Raw genomic sequence first — 23,884 nt, forward strand, 5'->3', positions numbered from 1 at the left:
GTCTGTGCCCACATTTGCAACTGGACAGACAAATTTTTATGTTGGATTCTTGAAATTGTATAGGAGTCCTTTCACCCGTGTTCTTTGGCTGTTTGGTTTGTAGTTGGGGTTTTTTCTTTAAATTATGCTTGTTTGAAATGCCCTTTGGTTCGACAGAGCTTTGCTATTTCCTGTCAAACTTCATTAGCTACTTAAATGCTTTATTTACAAGAGTACAGAGTTTTAATGATTGCATCCCTAATTGGTGTGTCATCCTGAACTGTGCCTGCATCTGCACCTGCCAACTTTCTGTTAAGTTTAAATAGTCTTTATCTTAAGCTTAAATACCAGTAGCCTATTTTTGTTTTATTTTAGGTAAAGTTGTGCATCCTATTCCAAAAGTCTTCCACAGTCTAATAAAATGGAACTCTTTCTTTCAGCATCATTTTCTCAACTACTTTATGAAATAGGATTGTAATACCAGAACCTGTGCTTTGGTACTAGAACTATTTCAAAGATGTAGCCATGGAGACAGTCTTGTTGTCAGGTGGCTAAAAAGCTAATTTTTTTCTCCTAGCACTTTGAAAATTCTTTTATATGATGTTATTTTTATCATGAACAGCTCCTTCTCAGTTTTCTCCAAGAAATTATCTGGATATCTGCTCTGTATCATAAAACCACCTGTCTTTGCATTTGGTAATCAGAATACCCAAGGGCAAGGTTGTGTGTACTGTTTTGAAACTCAGATCTTTGCATACATAACCATTAAACTGCACACTTCAATGAAATGCTGGCAGTGAAATCTGATATTATATGGAATTAGCTGAATTTTAAGATTAGTTGCAGACAAGAAATTTAGACCAAACTAATCTTAAAATTTGATAATACTTATAAGCATATGTGGAAAACAGGCTGATACACAGTTCATGTAAAATGAACGTTGTATGTCATGCAAGTAGTAAAAGCTCTGTTTGAAATGCTTTCTTTTCTTTCTTTGTATTGGAATGCCTGCTTTTCTTACTTTGCATCTGAAGTTAATACAGAGCTAAAGAAGATGGGAATTCACAGGGATCAGGATCTTGAATCTGTAACATACATTCCTTTGGTAAAACTATTGATTTACACACCATGCTGTTGGATATTTGCTATTGCAAAAAATGATGCATTCCAAAGTTAGGTATTACAAACCTCCTTACCCTCTGGTAAACTCAGGGCTTAGGAAGCTAAATCAGCTCAGCATTTGTGCCCTTCTGTAGGTTCAGTTCTGTATATTTTAATCATCTTTTATTTCTAGGCCAAATGATACACTCCGGGAGAACTAAAGCACATGCAGATGATCACAGTAGTTTTCGGTCTCTTAAGGAGAATTGAACTGTGTAAACTCAGAATTTACTCACTGCTTCTTCAGTCAGAGCTACAGTGTTGGCTGCTACATTGTGTTCACAGAGCACGAGAAAACGGGCTCTGAACCAATGACAATCTGTATAGGTTGATATTTCAATAAGAGTTGTGGATGACTAGCAATTAATAACATGAATTTATGGATGTGGTGCTGTATTACAGTGGTGAAGCTTTGATAAGCTTTGATAAGCATGTTTACAAGGTCCTTGGAGTTTTAATAGAGGGGTTTTCATTAACTTTATTTATAACCTATAGTTTTTATTGGCTATACTTAAATCTAGCCTATAAGGATTTTGGAGGTTTATAGCAAACTTATATAAGAAGTTAAGTAACTTTATCCAGTGAGTGTGTTTATCCAAATGTGTCGTCAAGCTTCTCAATTTCCCTTTTAGAAACCCAGTTAGGGACAGACTGACTCATTCTCCTGTCTGACAGAACACAAAGACATCCAGAGTTTAGCTGGCAAGACTGTTGAGAAAAAGGGAGAATTTTAGGATTTCAGGGAATGGGTCTTGCTTCTCAGTTCCTCAGTTGGATGCAAATGAAATTTTGAAATGAGAAACATGTGAAGTCTTGTCTAAACATTTAATAAATTATGTCCCAATTTCCTGATGACTTAAACACAAATTGTGGAGTCTGAACATTCCTAAAAGTCATCTTAATAGTTGTAAATTTATACGTCAGAGTAAGGTCTGCAGTGCTCAGAATTTCCTGATAACCCTGATGTTTCTAGCAAACAAATCAGAATGAAGGGAGAGGAGGGTGCATGGTCTCCATTTCTGCTAGGTTATATTTCCTCTTCCACAAGCTTGTGTGATTTTGTTCAGGCTATGAGGAGGAAGGAGGCTAGCATAGTGTGTAAGGAAATGCGAGATGGTAACAATTATGGTTTATTGAAATGGAAGGGAAGTTCAAGAAAAACAGGGTTTAGTACCTACTAGTACCTGATAGTGTTTGTGGGGCACCTGTCTTTACCCAGTGACTTGAAGATGCTGTGAATCAGAGTGCTGAGGCTAAGGAATTTCCCAGTAGCATGTAAAAGCCAAGACCCTGACTGCTTTTAAAAGTGAAGAGCTCTGTTTGAAGTTGCAGGTTTTTAATCAGCTCTTGTAATTTCAAGCAAAACGTGTGACTTGAAAAGGTACTGGCAAGGAAGTAAATAAGGCAAAGAGCAGCTTTAGTGATGTGCTTTTGCCGCGCCTTAACTTGGATGCTGTCTCTGCTGAAGATGCTCAGTAGATCTTGGTCAGAGAATGAGAGCAGACCTGTGCAAGGTATATCTCATCAAGCTCATGTACACATTTGAAAACAACCACGTTTCTGGATTCAGAGTTGCCCTTCTCCAGCACAAAGGCAGAGTCTGGGAGAAGGTAACTGATGCTGGGCCAAATCTGGCAGACATAAATCACTTAACTGAGTAATTCCAGTATTATTGCCTCTTTTGGACTTTTAATCTCCTATTTTGGGGAGGGGAGAGGAATAAAAGTTTTCTATGGCAGAATGCTTCCCCTGACATCTCTCAGTAGTCATCACAACTGTTGAGTTAGGGTTTTTTATCTGCTTGTTGCTGTTGTTGCTGATCAAGTTGTGGTTTGAGAGTCTTTAGTGCTGGAGCTTTCCCTTGTCAGAATGTCTGTACAAGCTTCAGTTTTTACCAGCCATGTTTCCCAGCATAAACTTTTCTGTGGGAGTGGTTAATTCTCTGCCTGCTCAGTCTTTGGAGTTCCTTCAAATCGTGCCTTACAGCGACCATTGTGTGAAATTTTATCCCAAGGGGGTGTGCAGCTGAGACCTACCACAGAAGGGCAGTGGGCAGTTCTCCATTCAGAATTGTCCTGAAGCAGCAGACCTTGCTGCAACCCACTCAAACTCTCCTCCTAGGGATTTTATCTGCTATGGAGCTCTCTGTTACCAAAATGGGTACCTTAAGGTTCTTTTCAGTCTCAGCCAAGTATTTAGTATCTTTCAGTAGAGGAAGTACTGTATTGAGCTGTTAAAGAGAATGAATTATTGAATGAATAGAAAAGTATAATTTTGTTTATGACAATGCAACTTTTATAGAACATTTCTAGAGGGATTGAGACCTTTCTGTATTTTGGACATCTGAAATGAGAAGTCATACTGTCGACACTGTGTTTGGAGAACAACTCTCTGTTGCTAGGGAGAGACTAGATGGTCCAGTAGTTTTTCTTCTATCTACTCCCATTTGCTACTCTGAGCCATCCACCCAACCTGTGCCTCATCATTACACACACTGAAACATACACGAGTCTGAATGACAAATTGTAAAAACCAGAGTTCATATGTCCTTCCCAAACTTTTAGATAATTTCTGTGTCTTTTTTCCAATCTTCTTAATAGAAAGGTTCAAATATTGAACATATTTTTTCAGTGTGTTCACACTCTTGATCTTCAGATTCTAAATAGGTTGTGTTACCTTATCCCAATGTGTGGTGTTTTTCTGAAAGGCTCTAAAATGTGCATTTCAGGCTCAAGAAACAAAATAATGTACTTATGTAAAAACCAAAATTACCATGTGAGAAGATTTCGGTGGTTATTTTTAACAATTTTTTCAAGTAGTCTCTGTTCTTAACAGATTTAGTGCTCCTGATCTTTTTATTTATTCTCTGTTTAAAATTACTGTCTTGGCACAGAGACGAAGGCTGAGACTTTTTTCTTAAATTGCTGCAGTCTCCCATGCATGGTTCTCTCACGTGTATATAATGCTCAGAGGTTTTCTAGCTGGGCATGAATGCATTGAAGCTCACAGCATGCCATGGGAAACTCGGCTGATTTTAGATCACAAGTCTTGGTAACTGATATGTGACCTGCATTCTAAGTTCTCATTTTCTCCTCCCAGTTTTTAAGATATGAAACTAATTATAGCACATGTAAGTCACTTAAATTTTTCTGCCACGAGAAAGATCTTAACTTCATTGAGATTTCTCCCCCTCCACATGCAAACAGGAGTACATGTTTTCCCACAGCAATGGCTTTTTTTTGGAAAATCATAATAGTGTCAAGTTTTCTATCTTGGAGAACAATTTAGGGATTTTTCTGTCTGTCTGATGTTGTGTGTTTGCTTTTCAAAGTTACAAAATCCTGCGCCAATTTCTCCCTCTCTCACAGCCCCACCCTGCAATGAATCAGAAGTGCACCCTGTCTTTTTTTGGTCACAGGTCTTGGTACAGTCATCTGCTTCTATTGTTGCTTATGATTAGACTTGTTATGCTGTGCCACACATGGAGTGGGTGCACTCAGTCTTATTTGGAAGTGTAAATTGGTGACTGGAGCAAGTGCCCCATTACTGAGGGCAGTGCCTCTCCGTGAGCATATTTGGCCAGTGCTTCATCGCCCATGCTGGCCACTGCTTAGGTGTTAATTTACAAGAGCCATAAATATGCTGAGACTTGCCAGCTTAGAAAGGTCATCCTTCCCTTTGAGTTCTGACATGAGGGTTAAAAGTGCTGACCAGGGCTACCATCAAGGGTAGCCTTCCACAGTCGTCCCTTTCAGAGTTGATGTCCTTTTGCAGGGAGGGCAGTGAGCATCCCTTTCCCCACACATGAGGGGAGAGGGGGGGTAGCAGTGTAGGAGAATGTCCTTTGGCTAAGCTTATTGTGCCCTTCCCTTCCTCCAAGTGTGCAATGGTAGTATTGGTTGCTAATAGTGATAGTGTGCCTGAAACAATGAACAAGACATGTTGGGTGCCCAGAATTAAAAAAAAAAACAACTAAATATGAGTCTATTTGTCTATGTCATTGTCACAGACCAATGTCTGTGGAGTTGCATGAGAAATGTTTATCATCTAGATCTCACATCTCCTTGCTAATGACAGTAGGTGGAATAATTTGAATTGCACCACGGATCTAGAGAGAATTAGTTACATTAACACTGAGTTGAAAGCCCTCTTTCTACTTGTATTTATTCTTGAATTTTTGCATTGAAGAAACATGATGTGACCTTGTTCAAGAGTTTTGGGATCTTAACCCTAAATTCTATTTATTTGCTTTAAGATAAAGTACTTTTATCTTCTGTCATGCACAAAGGCTGTTGTAAGCATCTTCGAATGCTTGAATTGTGACAAAGATTTGATTTCACAACATCTGTTGAAAGTTATGTAGTGCAACAGTGCATAGTTTTCCGCATACGAGCATGAGGTAATTCATCTGTGTACATCACTTCCTTGAGTCTCTCTTCGTGCCTCAGTGGTGTTATTAGTGGGACTGTCCCATTGGAGTGTAATGTGGAATAAGAATGCTAATGTTTTGCTTGTGGTGGGTCTTTCTTATTCACCTACAGAACACAAGATACCCATGAAAAAGGTCAAATGTACACAGATCTGGCATCCATTTCACAGCTTGTAAGACATAGTCTCCAGCATATGTAATATATATAACTCATTGCCAGAAAGCTAAAAGGAAATGATTGCATTTGAGTACAATGCAATCTACAACAATAGTTCAGTGTGCATGAAATTAAAAACCTCTGGTAACACGTGTAGAATAAATAAGTTGACAGTGTTTATTTTTACTGCAGCTCTCTGTAGAGATAAGGTCCTGCTTCTTAAAATATTTAATTGGCTTCATTAAAAAAAATAGCAAATATTAATTATACCCACTCTTCCAGAATATTGAATTTTCCAGAGCTGGACGTGCAAAATATCATTATTCCAATGTGTAAATGTGTTTGAATTAAAGTGTAGCAATGTTACGCTGGCAACTAACACACTTCATCTTTTAGTTAAGATGGTTCCTTCTTTCCTTCATACCCTGCCCCAAATTTCAAGCACTATTTACTTGATCTACTGTGGGTAGCAATTACTTTCATCTGACACTTTAAAATAAACCCAAAACACTTTGCCTAGGGTTCTCAGTTTTGTGAAATTGCCTTTCGTACCAACTCAAACCCTGAGCAGTCTTGTAATATAATTTAATTTTGGTACAGTTTTAATGTGATGTTTAGTTCATGTAATAACATTGCATTAGAGGGTAGGAGTGTACTGTGAAGGTACACAAGAGAAAAAACATAGGCTTTATTCAGTATTGAGTGTGGATCCAGGGAGGATACAGAGAAGGCTGAAATAGCTAATGTGGAAATGATCAAAAAGTATTATTTATGTCAGGGCCTGGAAAAGGATTTAATTATTTGGAAGTACAGAAAGATATGTTTGGCTTATTTGCGTGTGTGTGTTTGATTTGTTTGTTCTTTTGGTTTTTAATGTTTATTTTTCTTGGAGGTGCTATGAACAAGAATTTGTGAGACTTAAATGTAGAAAACCTCATGTAAAAATGTGTCTGGGTACAGCAGGCTGAGTGACAAGCAGTATGACTTTGTTACCCCAGTTTTAAGAATGGAGGTATGAGAGAACTGTAAGAAATGAAGCCAAGGGCTGGGGGATGAAAGACTGATTCCCTTCTGTTCTCATGGAGTTGGGAATGATGACAGGTTGCTCGTATGGTGAGATTTGTTGTTTTGGTGATGGCTGGAGTACTCTTGAGTCATCATCATAGAGATGATGCCTGACTTTGAGTTTCTGTGAGGAGAAGCACAGAGGGTGAATGGATGAAGAAAAGACATGAAGAATGGGACCTGTGGAGCGCTATGAACAGAGCAGAGGTCGACAATGATAAGTTTCCAACTCAGAGTACACTGTGGAGCACTCAGAGAAATGAGCCCAAGCTGGAGTCACAGAAATTGTGTGGGTAAGACAGCAAGGAAGTGCTGAAAGCTCATTTGTGCCCAAGGCAGCCAAATTATCAGAGTAAGTGAAGATGGATTAGGTTCAGAGCTTTGCCAGAAGAGATGTTATTCAGCTTTTATTGAGAGCAGTTTTGGTTGAATATGGTGCAGAAGCCAGACCAGAATGATGCCTACAACGAAACTGAGGGAACCTGTCTTTTGGTGAAGATGCCTGAGTTTGCATCGGGAGCCCAGGCGCCAGCACAATCACTGACTCTTGGGGATCTTCAGTAATCAGCTGGACAAGGATCTGGGCAACCTACTCTGATTGTGGAGTTAGCCCTGCACTCAGCAGGTTGTGCTGGACACCTCCAGAGACCACTTGCAACCTGCATCACTCAACAGGTTGTTGTATTAACTGACATTGATGCTGGCAGCAGCTGGAGCAAAAAGCAGTGTTTTGTGGTGTTTTGTTAGATGAGAAAGACTACAGGTGTGAGACTTCTGAAGATTAGGTTTCATAGAAAAAGACCCTCATATTAGTAGATGACCCTTAAACTTAAGATCTTATTAATTCCTTCTATACCAAACTGCAGAGTTTTGTGCTGATATTTGAATTCTGTGAGCAAAACTTACCATAACTGCCTTTAAAAATCCATTTACATTGCTTACTAGCAAACTCCTTTTCTTCCCTGTCGTGTTGAGTAACATTCACTTATTAACTGGTGTATCTTCGTAATAAAGCTTTACCCTTTGTATAGTTGAGAGTCTGTATAGGATATAGAAAGTTTGAAGATGGAACACACCTATACATTTGGACATTTCTTCCATTCATCCAGTTTAACCCTCAGGTACCTGTGATTGATTTATTTTCCTCATACATTCATTTTCTTTCAGTAAATGGAAAAGGGGAATAGCTGTGCTTAGATAACATTTAAAGCTCCTTGAGATCTGCAGTGGAAAAAGACTGTGTAAGTGCTAAACATTTTACTGTTTTGCTCTTTTGTTATTTTGGGGGGGGGTGTTGTGTAGGGTGGAGAGTACTATGTAAATGCATAAATACTTGTATGCATATGGCATGTGTTTTCGAACTAGGAGCATGCATATCTGGAAAACCTTCTAGTTTCATTTTTTACCCTTGTAAAATGTTTTCTAAAACAGCAGCTTTTATTATTTAAGTGTGCTGCAAAAATACGGAATGTGGATAAGTGACTTTGGACAAATGCATACATCCTCAGGGAAGATACAGTGGACTCTGCATTAGAATCTAAAGTAAGTATCTTTGTAGTCCTTAATCCTGCTCTTCATCTTCCAACCACATGAAATGCAAGAGTTTATAAACAAGGCCAGTAGCTTTTATGGTATGGTTCTTCAGGTGCACCTAGTAGGCTGTGTATCTACCTTCTGGATTTCTTACTGTTTATTTTACATTCCTCTGAACTTTGGTGCTGCTGTTTCTTTAAGCTCCAACAATACAACAAATTTTTCCTTTCTGGACTCCAGTTGGCTTGGTCTGCTACACTACCATGCACAGGTTGTTTGTCTTGGTGTTCCTGTCTGGTCTGCACACACACACAGAATGATTCATACTGAAGTGCAGGAAGGACCTATCCAATTGTCCATTGGCCTCTTTTTTTCCGCAGAACTTTTCTTTATATCCTAGGGGTTTGTCAGGCTTGTGGCTTGCTTGTGGCTCCATGCTTTAAAAGTGTGACTGAAGATGAATAAATACAATGACAGTAGCTTGGTGTTATTCTTTGTTTGCTGATAAGTGTCTGTTGTAAGGAATGAGACCTTTCAGTTTGAAGATCAGTCTTTGTCTCTGAACTACAGCAAGACTAAGGAGGATTAGTTTTTGGCTGGCAACAAGAAAAATGCTTAAAATCCCTAAAGGGTTAACGTTGGATGCTAATCTGGTTCTCATATCTAGAAAGTTTTCACTCGTCCTGTCATGAGCTTAAACTCCCAAATCTGGCAATGTGCAACTGCTGAGGACAGTCTTGTTGCCTTACTGTAAAGTCAAAGCAATTCTTGAATGGTTAAGGTAAAGAGCTTTTACTGAGTCATTGAAGACTTACATTTTGCACAATCCAAACATTAACTCTTTCAATGAGAGATGTCATCGATGAAGGGCATAAGGCAGTAGAAAGGCCCTTGAGATGGAGCGTTGTCTAGTTTATGTAAAATATGATCATCTGATAAATTCATCACTACAATTTTTATTTAACAATTCTTCAGTTCTGTTCTTCCTGAGCACATAGGCAAGAGAGGGGAAGTGCTTCCTTTCTAAAACCTTATTTGCAAATATATCCAGAACAGTTTGTAAGACTTGGATCTAATTTCTTTATTCTTGCCACAAGAAGTAGTTTTCAGAATCCCAGCATCACTGTCTCACAAAATCAAAGTTTTTTCCCTTTTGATCACATAATCACATGTTATTCATGTACCTTCTTTGGCTTGTATAAATTTTATACCCTCCAAGGATATCTTTAGCATATACTGTAGTCTTGCTCTTTGATAAAAGCAAGGCATTTCTTTGCCTAATTTAAAGTCAGGGATTTTGCTTTGAATCTGAAATACTGTTTGGAATGCTATATATCCATCACATAGAAGAGGATATTGCTTCTGGCTGAAAACAAAAAGTCAGTTCATTGGGGAATACTTCCTGGTTTGTTGTTTTTTTTCCCTTTTTTTTCTTATTTGTGTTGGGGTAAACAAAAATTCATATCACTGCTTTATGTGTGAAACTTACAGAGTTCTAGTTGTTCTTAATCCAAACACAAAATTTGCATCCTGAGAAAATGTAAATTGGAGTAAGGATTTTGAAGTGGAAGAGAAGGTCACTTTGCCATGTCAGGCAGGCTCATGTAAGAAGAGCTGTGTCTTAACGTGCTGAGTGTTGTTTTGGTTGCAGGCTTTTTGTTGGGTTTTTTTTTTTTTTTTTTTTTTTTTTTAATGGCAGGCAACTGCATGGAGATCTTGATGGTGACATTACTTGGCAAACAATTTGGAATCAGCTCAGCAAGTGACATCACACCCCCTTAGTTTTCCACATAAAGTATGTCCTCAAAGAAAAAAAGTAAAAAAAAAATAAATTTGAGACTTAATCTGAAATCTATTATTATATTCTCTAAGGTCTCTTAAAGCACCTCAGTATTCCCCCTCTTCCCACCATTTTCCAGGCAGCTTGACTAAATTTAGCAGGCAACAGTGGTAAATGCTTTACAGTCTTCTTGGGAATGGGAACAGAGGTGAGGCAGAGGGGGAGGGATAGAGGGATATAGAGGAGGGACAGGGAAGAGGGTTTTAATCCCATGTCTATCCTGTTTAAAAAACCTAAATTACTCCAGTGCTTAGTCTTCTGTGCAGCTTTTCACAGTGTGAGCACGTTGTCTAATGTAACGTTTTGCCACTCAGCAAGTGGAGTTGTCTAACTCTGCCTCTAAGAGATGAATGTCTCAGATTTTGAGAAGACAGCAGAGATGAAAACTTGCCTTGATCTGAGGGTTTGGTTCCTGATTGATAATGATTCCCAAGCACAGTTCCTGATACGTGCTTTTCTGTGTGTGCCTGTGCTTGCCTACATCTGTGCACATTTTCCTGAGAAGCAAAGCATTTTCTTCCGCAGTAGCTGCGAGCCATAAATCCGGCTGTGTGCTTGGTGTGTGCTGCCTTTGATAGAAGTGCAGGAGAGAGGTGCAGCACACGGGGTGAGCGCTGCCACAATACATAGGACATGATGTTACACAGGCCAAGTAAAGGAAGAATTATCTATGCATACTGTGAGTTTAGAATAGGCTTGACGTTCTCACACCCAAACATTTCCATCTGTTCCTAAGTGAAAGGAAACTGAGACAATATTCTCCTATCTTCTGGGCTAGCTATACAGGGAATAGGAAATGGTCTTTGATATTTTTTTTCCTTAGGATGTGTTCAGTTTTATTGCAGATTCAGAGAAGTCACAGTATAAAGTGGCTTTTTTTAAAGACAGTAAATGACATTAAATTCTTCTTAATTCTGAGAATTGGTATTGAAACTGTAACACTGTGCTTAAACAAGCTGTGGTACTTCTAGGTTACTCTTAAAAAATAAAGCTGGATTTATGGGTTTTATGCCAATCCTGATATGAGAACTTTATCATTCTTACTTCCAAAGCTTTCTGGAAATTATCCTCTGCCTTTGCTTTCTGTCTCTGTATTCCTGTGTTCTGTCCAAACACCTACTTTTCCTCATGTCTTTTTCTTCTGCCATGAAAGGCTGCATGCCTGATGACATATTCTGTTCCTTACATACTGTAGTGTGTACCAAGCCTCTAAAATACACTGAAAGGTTCACCTGCTTCCTGTTGGTTATAACTTCATACATCTGCATGTCTCCCTGTATTCTTTGCAGTGTAACATCCTTGGCATCCTGCAACAGTGCCGAAGAATCTGCCAACCGTTTGACCTACCTTCCTGGCTGATGGAGATGTAGACATTATTGTTTATTAGACGTCATTAGCTATGTTTTCACAGCTGAATTCTCAAAATACAATTCTGCAACTATTTCTGCAAATTCTGCAAATACTTAGTGGGTGCAAAATAAGAAAGCAGACAGATCCTTAGATGTAATGTTAAATTGTACATACTTCTTCATACTATGGTAAGAGGTGACCTTACCTTTCACATTCTTGTTCCAGCAAGTTTGTAAACTCATCACTTTTTTCCATATATTTGCTGTGCTTCCTCTTCTCTTCCTCTAGTTCATTCAGTGTCTGTCTATGTGCTTTTTCTACCATTAGAAGTTGTTCCAGCATTCTTCTGTGAACTTCTTTCTGTTTCTCTACAACTTTATCAAGCTGCAAAAATAAGCAAAAACTCCTGAAGTATTTTGAAGCTTTTGCTTTCTCAGGCTTTCATTAATAAAAGAATTTGAACAGCTTAATAATATAATAATAATAAGCCTAATAGCACGGTCATCTGGTATCAGTTTGGAAAGGGTTATTTAATTCTGTCAGTCTAATCCCAACAAATTAGAAAAATAAGGTACTGTTTTTCAGGACCCTCAGTCACCTTCCTTTCCTCCTCCTGCCATGACTGATCCTCAACAGCTCCTAATTAACAGTTACTGTTCCCAGGGTTGTGCTTTTCTCATTGATCGTTGTGGTAGAGAACCAGATGTCTTGGCAGAAGAAGCATCCTACAGTGCTTCACACAGTGGATGACTGACTTTTGGTTGAATAGCAATAGGTGCCTCATTTGTAGCTGCCTAGGAAATAGAGCATTAAATTGTTTTTGTAAGGTAGAGGAAGATCAAAAAGCAGTTTTCTGGTTTCACAGTAAATGCACCGTAGTGCCAAGAGTGCAGAACAATCCTGTCTCTTGTGCTTACTCTGAGCATGGCTCTGGGTTTCTGGAATAAGCAAATGCTAAATTTTTTCATAGTTAGAAGTATTTCTTTTTAATGGTGGCATTTTCTGTTATGTTCCTCAAACTGCACGTGTTGTTGAGGTCTTTGTCTTTCAGGTGGCACCTTTATAGCACAGTTTGAGCATGAAATTCCCCTCCCTTCCTCAAGGATTTCTGCTTAACTCCTAATCATAGAATCATTAAGGTTGGAAAAGACCTCCAAGATCATCAAGCCAAATTTTTGACCGAACACCATCATGCCAACTAAACCATAGTACTAAGTGCCATTCCCAGTCATTTCTTGACACTTTCAGAGATGGTGTCCACCACCTCCCTGGGCAGCCTATTCCTATGCCTGACCACCCTTTCAGTGAAAAATTTTCAGTTTTTCTAAATATTATTATACAGTGTTATTTTAATTTAAATAATCAATTTTAGCTTTTGGCAATCATTTTAATTTTTCTAAACCACAGAGGTATTGGCATAACTGTTCACTAGACTTATGCTGTTGAACAAAATAACCTCCACAAATTTAGAGAAAACTGTGATTGTAAGCATTCTGTTACAGATTTGAGTTCAGTATGTGACCTAGTTGTGCAAGGGTGTGCATGAAACCATGAGGGGTTTTCCTCCTTGAGCATTACTGGTCTAGCTGAAGTTTCAAAGAGGATCACTGGAGGCCATCAAAAGATCTAGGAAGAGTCTGTATTTGTGAGCAGTTTTGTTCCCCTTCGGAGACTGCCTCCCTCATCAGGTCAACATAGGAATCCTTGTGTCCTTTTTGGAAAAGAGAAATTTTGAGCTCACAGCCCAGTCCCTCCTTTTAACCGCAGTCTATTCTAGTAGGTCAATCTGATTGTAGTGTTTCACTCTATTAATAGGAAAGAATTCACAAATGGGCAGTGTGGGAAGCAAAGCTGGTTCTGCTTCTTTGATGTTTCCCCCACAAGGAATTCTATGTGCCACAAGAAACACTGGGGTTTCAGATTCTTAGGGCCACTGCTTATTTTGGACAATTTAATTCCAGGGAGTGTGATTAATTATCTTTTCCTCATGTTTATTCACAGTTTAACCGATAGAAATGATGACAGGGAGAGCTGGAATGCCTAAACATGAGTTTCTTGAATGAGTGAGGATATGATCAATTTCTGCATAGGTTTCCAAGTCTCCCCCTGCTTATCTCAGCTTCTTTTAAAGCGCTCTCTCGCTCTCTCTCTCGCTCTCTCTCTCTCTCTATATATATATATTCTCTTATGTTTCTCCTAAATAATTGTTAACTTTTTCTTGACACTGCTATGAATGAAGAAAAAGGAGCTATTGACAAGGCTTTGAAGATGGTTTGAGAACAAAATATTCCAACAAAAGTGTGGACCATTTTTCACATTTCCTGCACTTTCTACTAATGGCTTTAGAGAGTCTTTTCTGTTGTAACATAGCTGAGCTTGTTTCATGCATGATCAAGAAATATGAAGAAACCTGTGGTTATTTGTTTTGTTGCTAGTTTGTGATGTTCTTACAGCAGATCATTAAGGTTTTTTTATTTTGTTTACTGATAATTTGTATGCTTTACGCCAGCAAGGTGACTGCTTTCTGGAATCATGATCCTGAAGCAGGACCTCTCCTGGAAAAATATTTCTTACCTAAATCCTTGCATATGCAATCTCTCTTAGTAAGCAAGAGTTGCCTTATACAGGAATCTTTTGGCTGTGCTTTCTATATCTTTTAAAGCAGTTGAAAACTGGATTGCCTTAAAAGGTCAGGTTGAAGAAAACTGTCCATTTTAATTTCTTCACACTCTCCCTTATTTTACCAGAAGTGGAAATTTAAAAAATTGAAATCTTCTGTTTATCTTCTAACTTAACATAAATATATTTTATCAACCTTCTGCCCACCCCAGCTCCCAAGATTTTGGAGGGGTTTTTGGAACACTTAGGTGTGCCATCACCTAAGTTTCTAACCCTTGTCTTTTTAGAGATAATATTGTCAGGTGAATACACACTGTTCTCAGAAAGCAACCTGCCTCCTGATTTTTGAAAAAGTTCTGATGCAGTGCTGTTTACAACTATGGCTCAGTTTTGCTTAAATTGATACAGACTGGGCATCAGCTTTGCATGAGTGCCTGCTGGTCTCGGCCCTCAGTGCGAGGTCAGGTGGGAAGAAAGCAAAGGTGTGAACTTCCAGTTTCTTTCAGCAGTCAGTCTGCATGGGTGGGGTCAAGAAAGCAAAGGCATTTATGTGGATTGGACCACCACTTTGAAAGTATATATAAAAATCTGAGGGGATATGTAAATTGGTGTCATAAGAAAACACTGACATTTCTGGCTACAAGCTGATCGTAACTCAGATGATCCTGATTCCAAACATGTAAATGCTTGATTGAGGTGAGGGTTAGTCATCAGCCAAGCAACAGTAACCAAGCAAGTATAAAATAGTCCTGCTCCTGCACTGGTGTAAAGGATGTGGGACCTGCCAACAGGGTTATATACATTTTGTATATTTTGTTTGCTCTGGAGTATTTGTTGAATGGCTACAAGAGGTTAATTCAAGCAGTAATCCAAGCAGCATGTATGCAAGAAAAACAGGTAGTAATTCCAGGTTTTTGTCTTGCAGCTCTCTGTACCTTACACTTCACAGTAATGCATTTGTCACTGTTGAGATTACAACAGTTTGGATTACAAACTGGTGTTTGGGATGGGTGAGGTGTGTATTCAAGGCAGGGAGGTGGAATTAAAGAATTTTAAATGGGAAAAAGAACGGTAGTGTCTTGGGGAGACCTGCTCACATGAAAGGGTAAGAGAAAAGTAAATAAACTGCTGTATTAAAGCAGTTTGCATGTTGCAGTTTTCTCCTGTTGCTGGGACTAGAAGATGCATCTCTATTTCTTTTTAAGCATGCTGCCAAATCAGTTCAGCCGTAAGCATTTGGCTGTTGTGGCTGGGAATAAGGTGGAGAGTGTGAGCTCAGGAGGGAAGGGAAGGAGTGCTGGGACTGTCTCCTGGTACAGGTGGGTCATAGAGGAGAGAATTGGAGAAACAGCAAATCCTACATCACTTGAGATCTGCATGTGTGATGTGTAACGGGAATGGGCATTTGGCCTTGTGACACTTGCGTGTCCCTGTGCAGCACACCTTTCCCTCCCTGCACAACCACACAGAGCAGAGCCTGGTACTGGGTTGCTGCACTTCCGTGTGGTTTGTTGAGAAAACGATGTGTCCCGCTCCAAGATAAGGGCACCTCCCTGGGGAGCAAATTTGACCTTGCATTTTTTCTGTACGATCTCGTGGCTGACTCCCACGTATCCAGCAGAGAAGAAAGAGAAGTCGTGTGAACCCCTGCTGGTGTGAGATCCTCAGACAGAAGCGTCTCCAACAGCCCCGGGTTCCTCAGATTACTCTGGCCAAATGCTAGATCTGCCCATGCAGAAATACCCATTTATATGTATGCACACAAGTTTACTCAGCCTCCACAGTTCTTAGCTAAAAACCACAGAGGACTAATAAGCAGCAGTATAAATGTCTTCTGTTGAAAATTAAAGTGATAAAATCTTAATTAAGTGATTTGTTGTTTTGTTCTTACTAACCATATGGGCTTTTTGCTGGAATTAATACTTGAACATGCTGTACAATACAATGGAAAATCAGAGGCATAGCCTTACGTAACTGTGAACAGTTGAGCAAGCTAAAAATTCACACAAATTTAATAGTTTAACTATATTTTGCCACTAACTCTTGACTGAAGTCAAACTAGGATGTTGTATCTCATATCCATTACATCAGAACTGAACTCTTCATTTTTCTCTTTTTAGATTGTTTTGGTTTTGGTGGTGTGCCAGAATAAAATCCAGAGTAGTTACATTTTTTATCCAAAGTTCAGTGTAATATTATTCCTGTTAATAATATCCTCACGGTCATTGTTTATAAATGTATAATCCTGAGTTTAGGATTACCAGAGATTATGGGAGCACTTCTTCCCTTGCCTTTTTCAACCCTAGCTGAGCCAAATTTCCACGCAGATACGTTGGTGGTCTTCTTCTGAATGCCACCTTGTCAGCCCTGCTGTTTTAGTCTCTTCCTGTGACTTGATTGACTTACTGGTGCCCTACAGCTGTGGTCCTTGGAAAGTTTTGACCAACACTTACAAGATGTTGTGAGGACACAATCAGATAGACTTTGTTAAAAGACTGATGAGGATGCATCTTTCCCCAACATGACTGGCAATGGGATTTTAAAAATGGATTAAGTTTTTAAGTATCCTTGATGGATGCAAAATACAGGCTTTCCTCTTGTTTCACTACTTTTAGAGGAGTTCTCAAAAGTGGTAGGAGGTCTGTCCTATTTTGAACAGTGAGGCACATGATTTTTTTTTTATCTTTGGCTGCATATTGGGGAGAGTTAGAAACCAGAATCTGCTTTTTGATACCATGAAGAGAAAAAGACACCACTACTGTGGTAAAGATAAAGTGTATCTTCATCTTTATCTCTCTTTTCCTATATCACCATCTCTGATGGTTTTTTGGTTCCTTTAGCAATAGATTGTTTATTTTTGAATCAGGGAAAGTTATTCTTATATTATTATTCTGCATTGACTAGAAGAAGAAATGGTTTTGATCTGTCGCACTTCTCATAGGTTTTGCAAAGGAAGATGTATTAATGCTGCTTTCTAATTAGCTACATTTCTTCACCAATGTACCCTGTTCCCAATGAGTAAAGTTGTCCAGTCACCCAGTTTTCCCACTACGTTCTTAATGAAATTTGCCAAGACACCTAAAGTTTAGAGTAGGTAGAGAATTGTGATATAACATTAAAGGACTGGAAATCTTACAGTTGCCTTCTGAAATTCATTGTAATTTCACTTGAGTTTTGGGAAGATTCTCTGTGTTCAGAGCTACAGGGCAAAACTGTCAAGGGTGAGATGCACATGCAGATACAAAGGTACATTGTCCTAGGAGCCAAGGGGGCATTTAAATGGTCTGTTCCCAGACTTTGTGGCTGGTTCCACCTCTCCTTCAGTCTTTATATGTGTTTCAAAAATACAAAAGAAAAGGAAAAAACCCAAACAACTAAACGGGTCTCTGACATAATTCAGGGAGTTTTGAAACTGAAATTGTGGAATGCCTCCCTATTACAGCATCTTTTGGTTTACCAAGACCAAGAAGTGGCAGTGGTCCTTCTACCCTTTCAGTAGGGTGTTTACCTTTGCCTTTTGAAATTGCCAGATCCAGTGGTGCTACAAATTATTTCTCTGCCATTAAGTGTAAGAAGGAAAAAGTGTGTATAAACTTACGTAAAGTAACAGACTGAGCTTATGTTTTCAAACTGTTTTGAGCTTCTCCTCAAATCATTTCCATTTGTGCTCAAAGTTTCTATGACATAATACCACAATGTTCTAAAATAAATAAACCTTCACAGATGAACTTTATGTGTTTCGGATTATATGCAGAGATTTTAACCTTTGAGCTTCTGAAATGAGAGTTGACCTTTTGCCTGACATAATTTTGTCTGGAATGATCTCTGTGCCCTTAGATACATTTTTGTTCAGAAAACTTGATTGGAGAATTTTATTCATAATTTCTGCTTTTATTTTGTGATGTTTATCTATACTAAGCAGTGTGTTAAAAAATGTTTCTCTGAGTTGGAGACAACTACCTGGGATAAAAAACCACATTCTGATATGAAGGTGCTTTAATATCCAGTGATTTGCATTGCAGGGCAGAAAGGAATCAGATAACATTGTTCAGAAAGTATGGCAGCTGCTGCTGCATTGTAATTAAGCTAAAGGTTACTTAGGTATAATGTGAGAATATTAGATTTCTGCCTGGCTGAAGTTTCTAATGCCAGCTCATTATAGTAACTACGCAGACCAAGCAGGTATCCCCATGACTGTTCCCAAATTAATGGGGCATATGCAGAGGTGGACAGCTGTGTCATTACTGCTGGATGGGCCCTTGCAGCCACTGGTAAGGTGGCCTCCATGAGGTAAGTGGGGACTAGGGAGGCTTCTGCTTGTATGGGCTGGGAATGTGGATAGCAGAAAGGGAAGAAGAAAAAGAAGATGGTTTGAATTAGACAAAATCATGTCTGTTGATGTGTAAAACCCCCAGTCTGCAGTATAAGTGAGGATCATCAGATTTGGGTCCCAGCTGGACCTTGGACTTTGTTCTGCTCTCACTTGCACTCATGTTCCATTCTGGATTTAAAGCTCATTTGCCTTCTTCCCCAGAAGTGGGTGAGAGATTTTCTGTTGAATTTGGTGGGAACTATGATTAAATATCAATTACTCATTCTTACCTCTCCCATAGGCTTTTCATAAATATCTTCTTGCCATTGCTCAGCCTTTGTTTGAATAGCATCTCGCTGGAGTGCCTCTAACACCTTCTTGGGAGTAACAAAGCCATATTGTGCTTCAAGCAAAGCTAAGTCAATTTTTTCAGCCTTAAGTACTCCTATAACTTCATCTTGAGCCTGCAGAAACACAAAGTAAGGTTTTATCTTGTTAAAATGTATATATGTATTTACAGGTTAGCTCTCTGCTTTTGATTTTAAGAAAACTGAAAAACTTCTAAAATAAGTCTGTGTATGTAAAGTGCTCCAAAACAGTCAGTAATATGAAGACAGTTGAAAAGCATGAGGGAAGTATTGGTCTTTGTATTTTATTCGTTCAACATAACTCCAAGATCTTCAGTCCCTTCATCAAAGATTAAGTATATCTTTAATTATTAGATTGTTTTGCTGTTTCTGGACCAATGTGTAGCATTCACAAGACAAATTTTCAGGGCAAAGTTTGGCTTGTGGTTTTAAAAATTGACTTGTTAGTACAGGATGGTAAGATGCTTCTTGAAGCCTGAAAGTGTTGTACATTCTGTATGTTTTAGGTGCAGATGGCTTCTGTAGTTTAAACCCACTACAGATGTGTCCATCTGGGGCTTTTTTCTCCCACCCTGCATCCTCTGGTGGTGGAGGTTGCCCCTGGCCTCCATTGCAGTGATATAACTACAAGAAGTGTCTCAAATATCCATTGTCTGCAATTATCTCGGTTAAAAACAAGTATGTGCTAATCCTAGAAGGATAGAATAGGAAGGAAGGAAATTAGAGAGAAGGATGTATCAGGGGAGGACAACACTTTCAGTCTGACACCTTTTGGCTGGAAGACTTCTGTATCCCTATTTATGAATGTTTAAGTAAATTTTAAAATATGAAATAGTCTATTCCTAATCCTTAGCACTGCAGAAAAAAAAATAGAAGAGTGATCTTTGTGCATCTTGAATGTTGTGGAATTTGGAAAGGAATGACATCTAAATTAGAAAATTTAGTTATGGTTGGATTAACAGCTGATCTTCAGCAATTTGACTTGGCATTACAGAAGGTGGAAAATAAGGGATAAAAGATGACTTCTCATCTTCTTCATTCATGGTGCTGCTTCCTTTTGAATTTCTGACATGATTTAAAAAGTTCATGTCAGGCTCATTGTTTTCCAGTTTCTCATTTCACTCTATTCCAGTTTTAAATCTTAATAATTGAAGTGTGTGTGTATATATATACTTACATATTTATATGATGCATGTGTAATGAAGAGTGTGCGTATAATATAAATAAATATATAAAAATGTGTGACATCTGAATTTTAACCTAAATTAAGAAAGCCCAAGTGGGCAAGAGAGAAGTGTTTTGCAAACATGGAAATTTTTCTGTTTGCATAATGAAACAATCTGTAGAAGTTTTCCTTGGATCTACCCTCACAGATTGGTGCAGCTATTAAATATTCATATCACATGTGTGTTCTGTTAAGCATGTCTGTATTATTATATAAACATACACACATATGTTAAGAATAGAACTACCCAAATACTGTCTAGGTAGTAAACTCTGACACCATGTTCTACACCCATTTAGGACACTGGCCAGTTTGCTTTTTCCTCTGCCTGTGAGCAGTTTTAAAGTCACTGCTTCCGTGCAAATATATTTTATATATTAATATAAATATATATATAAATAATATATAAATAATACAAAATAATATATAAATAATACAAAAATATTTTCCCTGCTCACTGGAAATCTGGTTCCCACTTCTTGAAATTACGTTTGACCAGTTTAGGCATCATTTACCAGTTTACAGATGGTTCATTTTCTAGGTAGAAAAATGCTCACTCTTCAAAATCCAGTAACTTGTGGGCTAAGTGGCATGTAACACTTTTGCTTCATATGATGGGAAATGAAATGGCTATTTTGATTTTTCTAGCAAAGGGTGTTAGAATACTGTTGAATGAGTTACTTCTTGTGAACTGGCACATACTGTTTCATAGGGAGTAAAGCTCATGACTTCAAAGGAGAGTAGGGATAAGAAATAATTAAGTAAAAGATCTTAAAGGTCTGTAATATGTTCTCCATGTCACCTTTACAGTGACAAATACTTTGTATTGAAGATACTTAGAACTGGGCAGCACAACTAGAAAGTTTTGTGAGTTCTCTGCTTTGAGAGTTACTTCTGGTATAAAGATCATGTTTCCTGTCTGATAGCTGTAATAACTATAGTAGCTATAATTTTGGAGTGGTTTTGTACTTTGCATTTCATGTTAGTCCAGTATCAGACTAGGTAAGGTGTTTTCTTAAATGCAGCACGTGTTTATGGTGGATGGGGGAATGAGGGCTGGAGGTTGGAGTGTCTTTTAATTTGGAATATAAAGTAGGACAATACATTACCTGTAATTCACCCTCAAGGACACTGAGAAGAAATAGCAAGTCATCACGAGAGAGATCCTCCCTTTTCTTGACAGAACTTTTTTGTTTTTTCTCTGCCTTTGGGCTTCTCAGGATGGTACTGGCTTGGGCTACATCATCCTTCTCTTTCTGCCTTGTTTGTACATTTCCTCTCCCACTGTAACCGACCTCTTCTTTGTGGTGGTCTTTCGCCCTTGGCTGGCTCAGCTTTGGTCTGGTTGGGCTTTCGGTGCTGTTACTTCTGGAATGCATGGTTTATATCTCTGAAGCTGAAGGAAATTAAGGAAAAAAGTAATTGTTTTAGCTAACAGAGACTATAAAACTACTACTATAATTGATGGTGGGTATTATTCCCTCCAGAATGGTAATTTTCCGTTCTGCACAGGGCTGTTTGTCATTTGACAAAAGCTGACAACCTTTTGTAAACCAGCAAGACTGGGCTGTGATCCTTACTGGATGTCTGTAGTGAAGTGAGTCTTTACTGGTCTTATGCCATTGTAACAATTCCCTCCTTGATACTTCAAAGGCAGCATCTTTAGCAGCAGCGCTGGGTGCATCACTGCAAACCACGTTTCCCATTTGTGAGACAAGGCCTACCTCACCTTTCAGGTAGATACTTATTATAGTGAGGCAAATTTAGATTCAGAAGCTTCTCACTAGGAAGATCTTTCTGTTCCACTTCAATAGCATCCCAGCCCTTATGGCGTTCTGGGTTTTCTGTCTTTCCAAGGGAAAGCACAAAAGCAGTCCTCCACTACGAGAAGCTACGCAGTCGCGTTATCCACATTTGGCAAAATGTAGGGACTAGCAAGCACATCCAGACTGTAATGCTCCCTCCTGTAACTGTAAATGCTCCCTCCCCAACACCACCACCACCAAAACCAAACTGCCTTGCAGATCATGACTTGTCCACTCTGAAAACCATGCAGTATAAAACCTTGCTACTTCTTTAGGGCTTGAATCCAGCACTCTAGAGGTGTTAGTACCTGGTAAAAGGGAGACTTATCCTAACTAGGCCCCTTTGAAGTGCCACTGTTAAGGAAACATACTCTAAAGCCTTTGCAGATAAATGACTAGCACTGTGTAAATATTGATTAACCTCAGGAACTTGTGTTTTGGTTATCACCACTCAGATTAAGGAATGAATGGATTATAGTCCACCTCTGCTGGAAAATTGTGGTCATGGATACCATCTAGCAAACAACAGCCTGATCATGTGATTCAAAGGTGAAATTCAACATGTTCCAAACACAGTAAGGCACAATTTTTCTTACTAAACTGCCAAGCTAATTGCTGAAAAGTACAGAAAATTGTTATGGTCTATGATAGGCACTAGATGATTTCTCAGCTGCTTTTTGGCCTCACAATTCTGCGGCTGATAAAATTCTTCGAGAGCCTCCTCCCCCACTCCCTTTCACCGGATTCTGACTAAATCTTCAACTCTGTGACTTCTCTCCTTAACTGTGGTAACTTTCCACTGAATGCTAAGAACGCTTCCTTTTGTTGTTTTTCTGCAAGAGCAGAGGAGGCAGAAGTAGCTTTTAGTTTGTAATGGATGACAACTGAGAGTGGGGTGAATTTATCAAAAACATTACAGAAAAAGAAAGTGACATTTTCTGTAATGTTGAAGTCTCTTCTAGTCTGGTTTGAAACACTGGTTAATAAGAAAAACTTGTTTCTCCAGATCTTAAAAAACTAAGGTGTGTCAGATTTGCATGGCAGTGTGCACTGGAAACTGTTTTGTGAAGCATCAACAGTGTCAGGTTAGGATGGGAGCTTATTATAGTGCATGGAGGAAACCAAGAGTTGTTCACAGCAGGCTGGCAGCAATGTTAGCTGGTGATGATTAGTTTAAGTTGGTGTTCATCCTGGTCTTTCAGTCAAATGCAGATTCCCTTTATTTGCTGTGGTCTGTTTATTAGGATATGCACCTTTTTCCCCTTGCTCACAGAATATTATTATTTGGGAAGAAGGCTGTTGGTTTCCTTTGAGTGTAAGATGCTGGATGCGTGCTTGGCTTTTGTGTGCAGTTAAAGGCTCATGCTTGTAAATTCAAATTCAGGAGTTGTGAGCTAAATCAGCTCACAACTGAATGTACTCTGAGCTTGTCTGTGGGCTTTGACACCACAAGCACAGGACACTGTGAAATGCATAAATAGTCCATAAATAATCGTGTATGCAAGTTGCAGCCGTGGTATAAACTGGACATCAAGCTACTGTCAAATTTGTTGACAACAAATGTCAATATGATATTTCTTGTGGAAGGAAAGAGAAACCAGTAGGTAAGTAAGAGCTTTATACCTTTTCAAGCTTTTGGGATTGGGTGCACCTGGAAATCCTGAACTTGGAAATACAGTCCAAGAAGGACATCCTCCCCTGCATTTACTCTTGCACTGGATGTATGTTGTTGGCTTCAAGGCTACGTGCCACCCAGTTTTCACAGCTGCAGAAGGTTAACTGTGACTTCCTTTTAGGTTTGTCATGCCTACTTCCTAATCAGGTAGATCAGTCCTTATTGCAGTGGCAAAAGGCACTTGGTCCTTGTGAAAGCCAGCTGACTTGCCAGACAGGCTGTGCTCCTATGGAGAATGGCATCTCTTCAGTCTTTTCAGTCAGGATGGAGTTTTCTCCTTTTCTTGTTGAGAGTTCTTACGTACACTTTACCTGTATTCTGTTCTGACATTCCTGAATGCCAGTGCCTACGATCAAATCTGCTAAT

At 38.9% G+C, this 23,884-nt stretch overlaps 2 protein-coding genes across 4 annotated transcripts in view; one reads left to right on the top strand and one right to left on the bottom strand.

Annotated features, from left to right (window-relative positions):
- CMSS1 (cms1 ribosomal small subunit homolog (yeast)) overlaps nucleotides 1-23,884 on the top strand; it is a 230,256-nt gene that overhangs the window by 60,796 nt on the left and 145,576 nt on the right. The window lies entirely within an intron of this gene.
- The window catches only part of FILIP1L (filamin A interacting protein 1 like), a 189,652-nt gene that overhangs the window by 58,097 nt on the left and 107,671 nt on the right, over nucleotides 1-23,884 (bottom strand). For all 3 annotated transcript variants that reach the window (XM_017731866.1, XM_008631727.2, XM_017731865.1), the window contains 3 exons: nucleotides 21,148-21,434; nucleotides 18,736-18,909; nucleotides 11,720-11,898 (listed from right to left, as the gene is read on the bottom strand). In XM_017731866.1, coding sequence (XP_017587355.1) covers nucleotides 11,720-11,898; nucleotides 18,736-18,909; nucleotides 21,148-21,417 — 623 coding nt within the window. In that variant the 5' untranslated portion in view covers nucleotides 21,418-21,434. The remainder of the gene's footprint in view (nucleotides 1-11,719; nucleotides 11,899-18,735; nucleotides 18,910-21,147; nucleotides 21,435-23,884) is intronic.

This window comes from Corvus brachyrhynchos, unplaced genomic scaffold, assembly GCF_000691975.1.
Source record: "Corvus brachyrhynchos isolate BGI_N302 unplaced genomic scaffold, ASM69197v1 scaffold3, whole genome shotgun sequence".
Lineage (NCBI taxonomy): Eukaryota > Metazoa > Chordata > Aves > Passeriformes > Corvidae > Corvus > Corvus brachyrhynchos.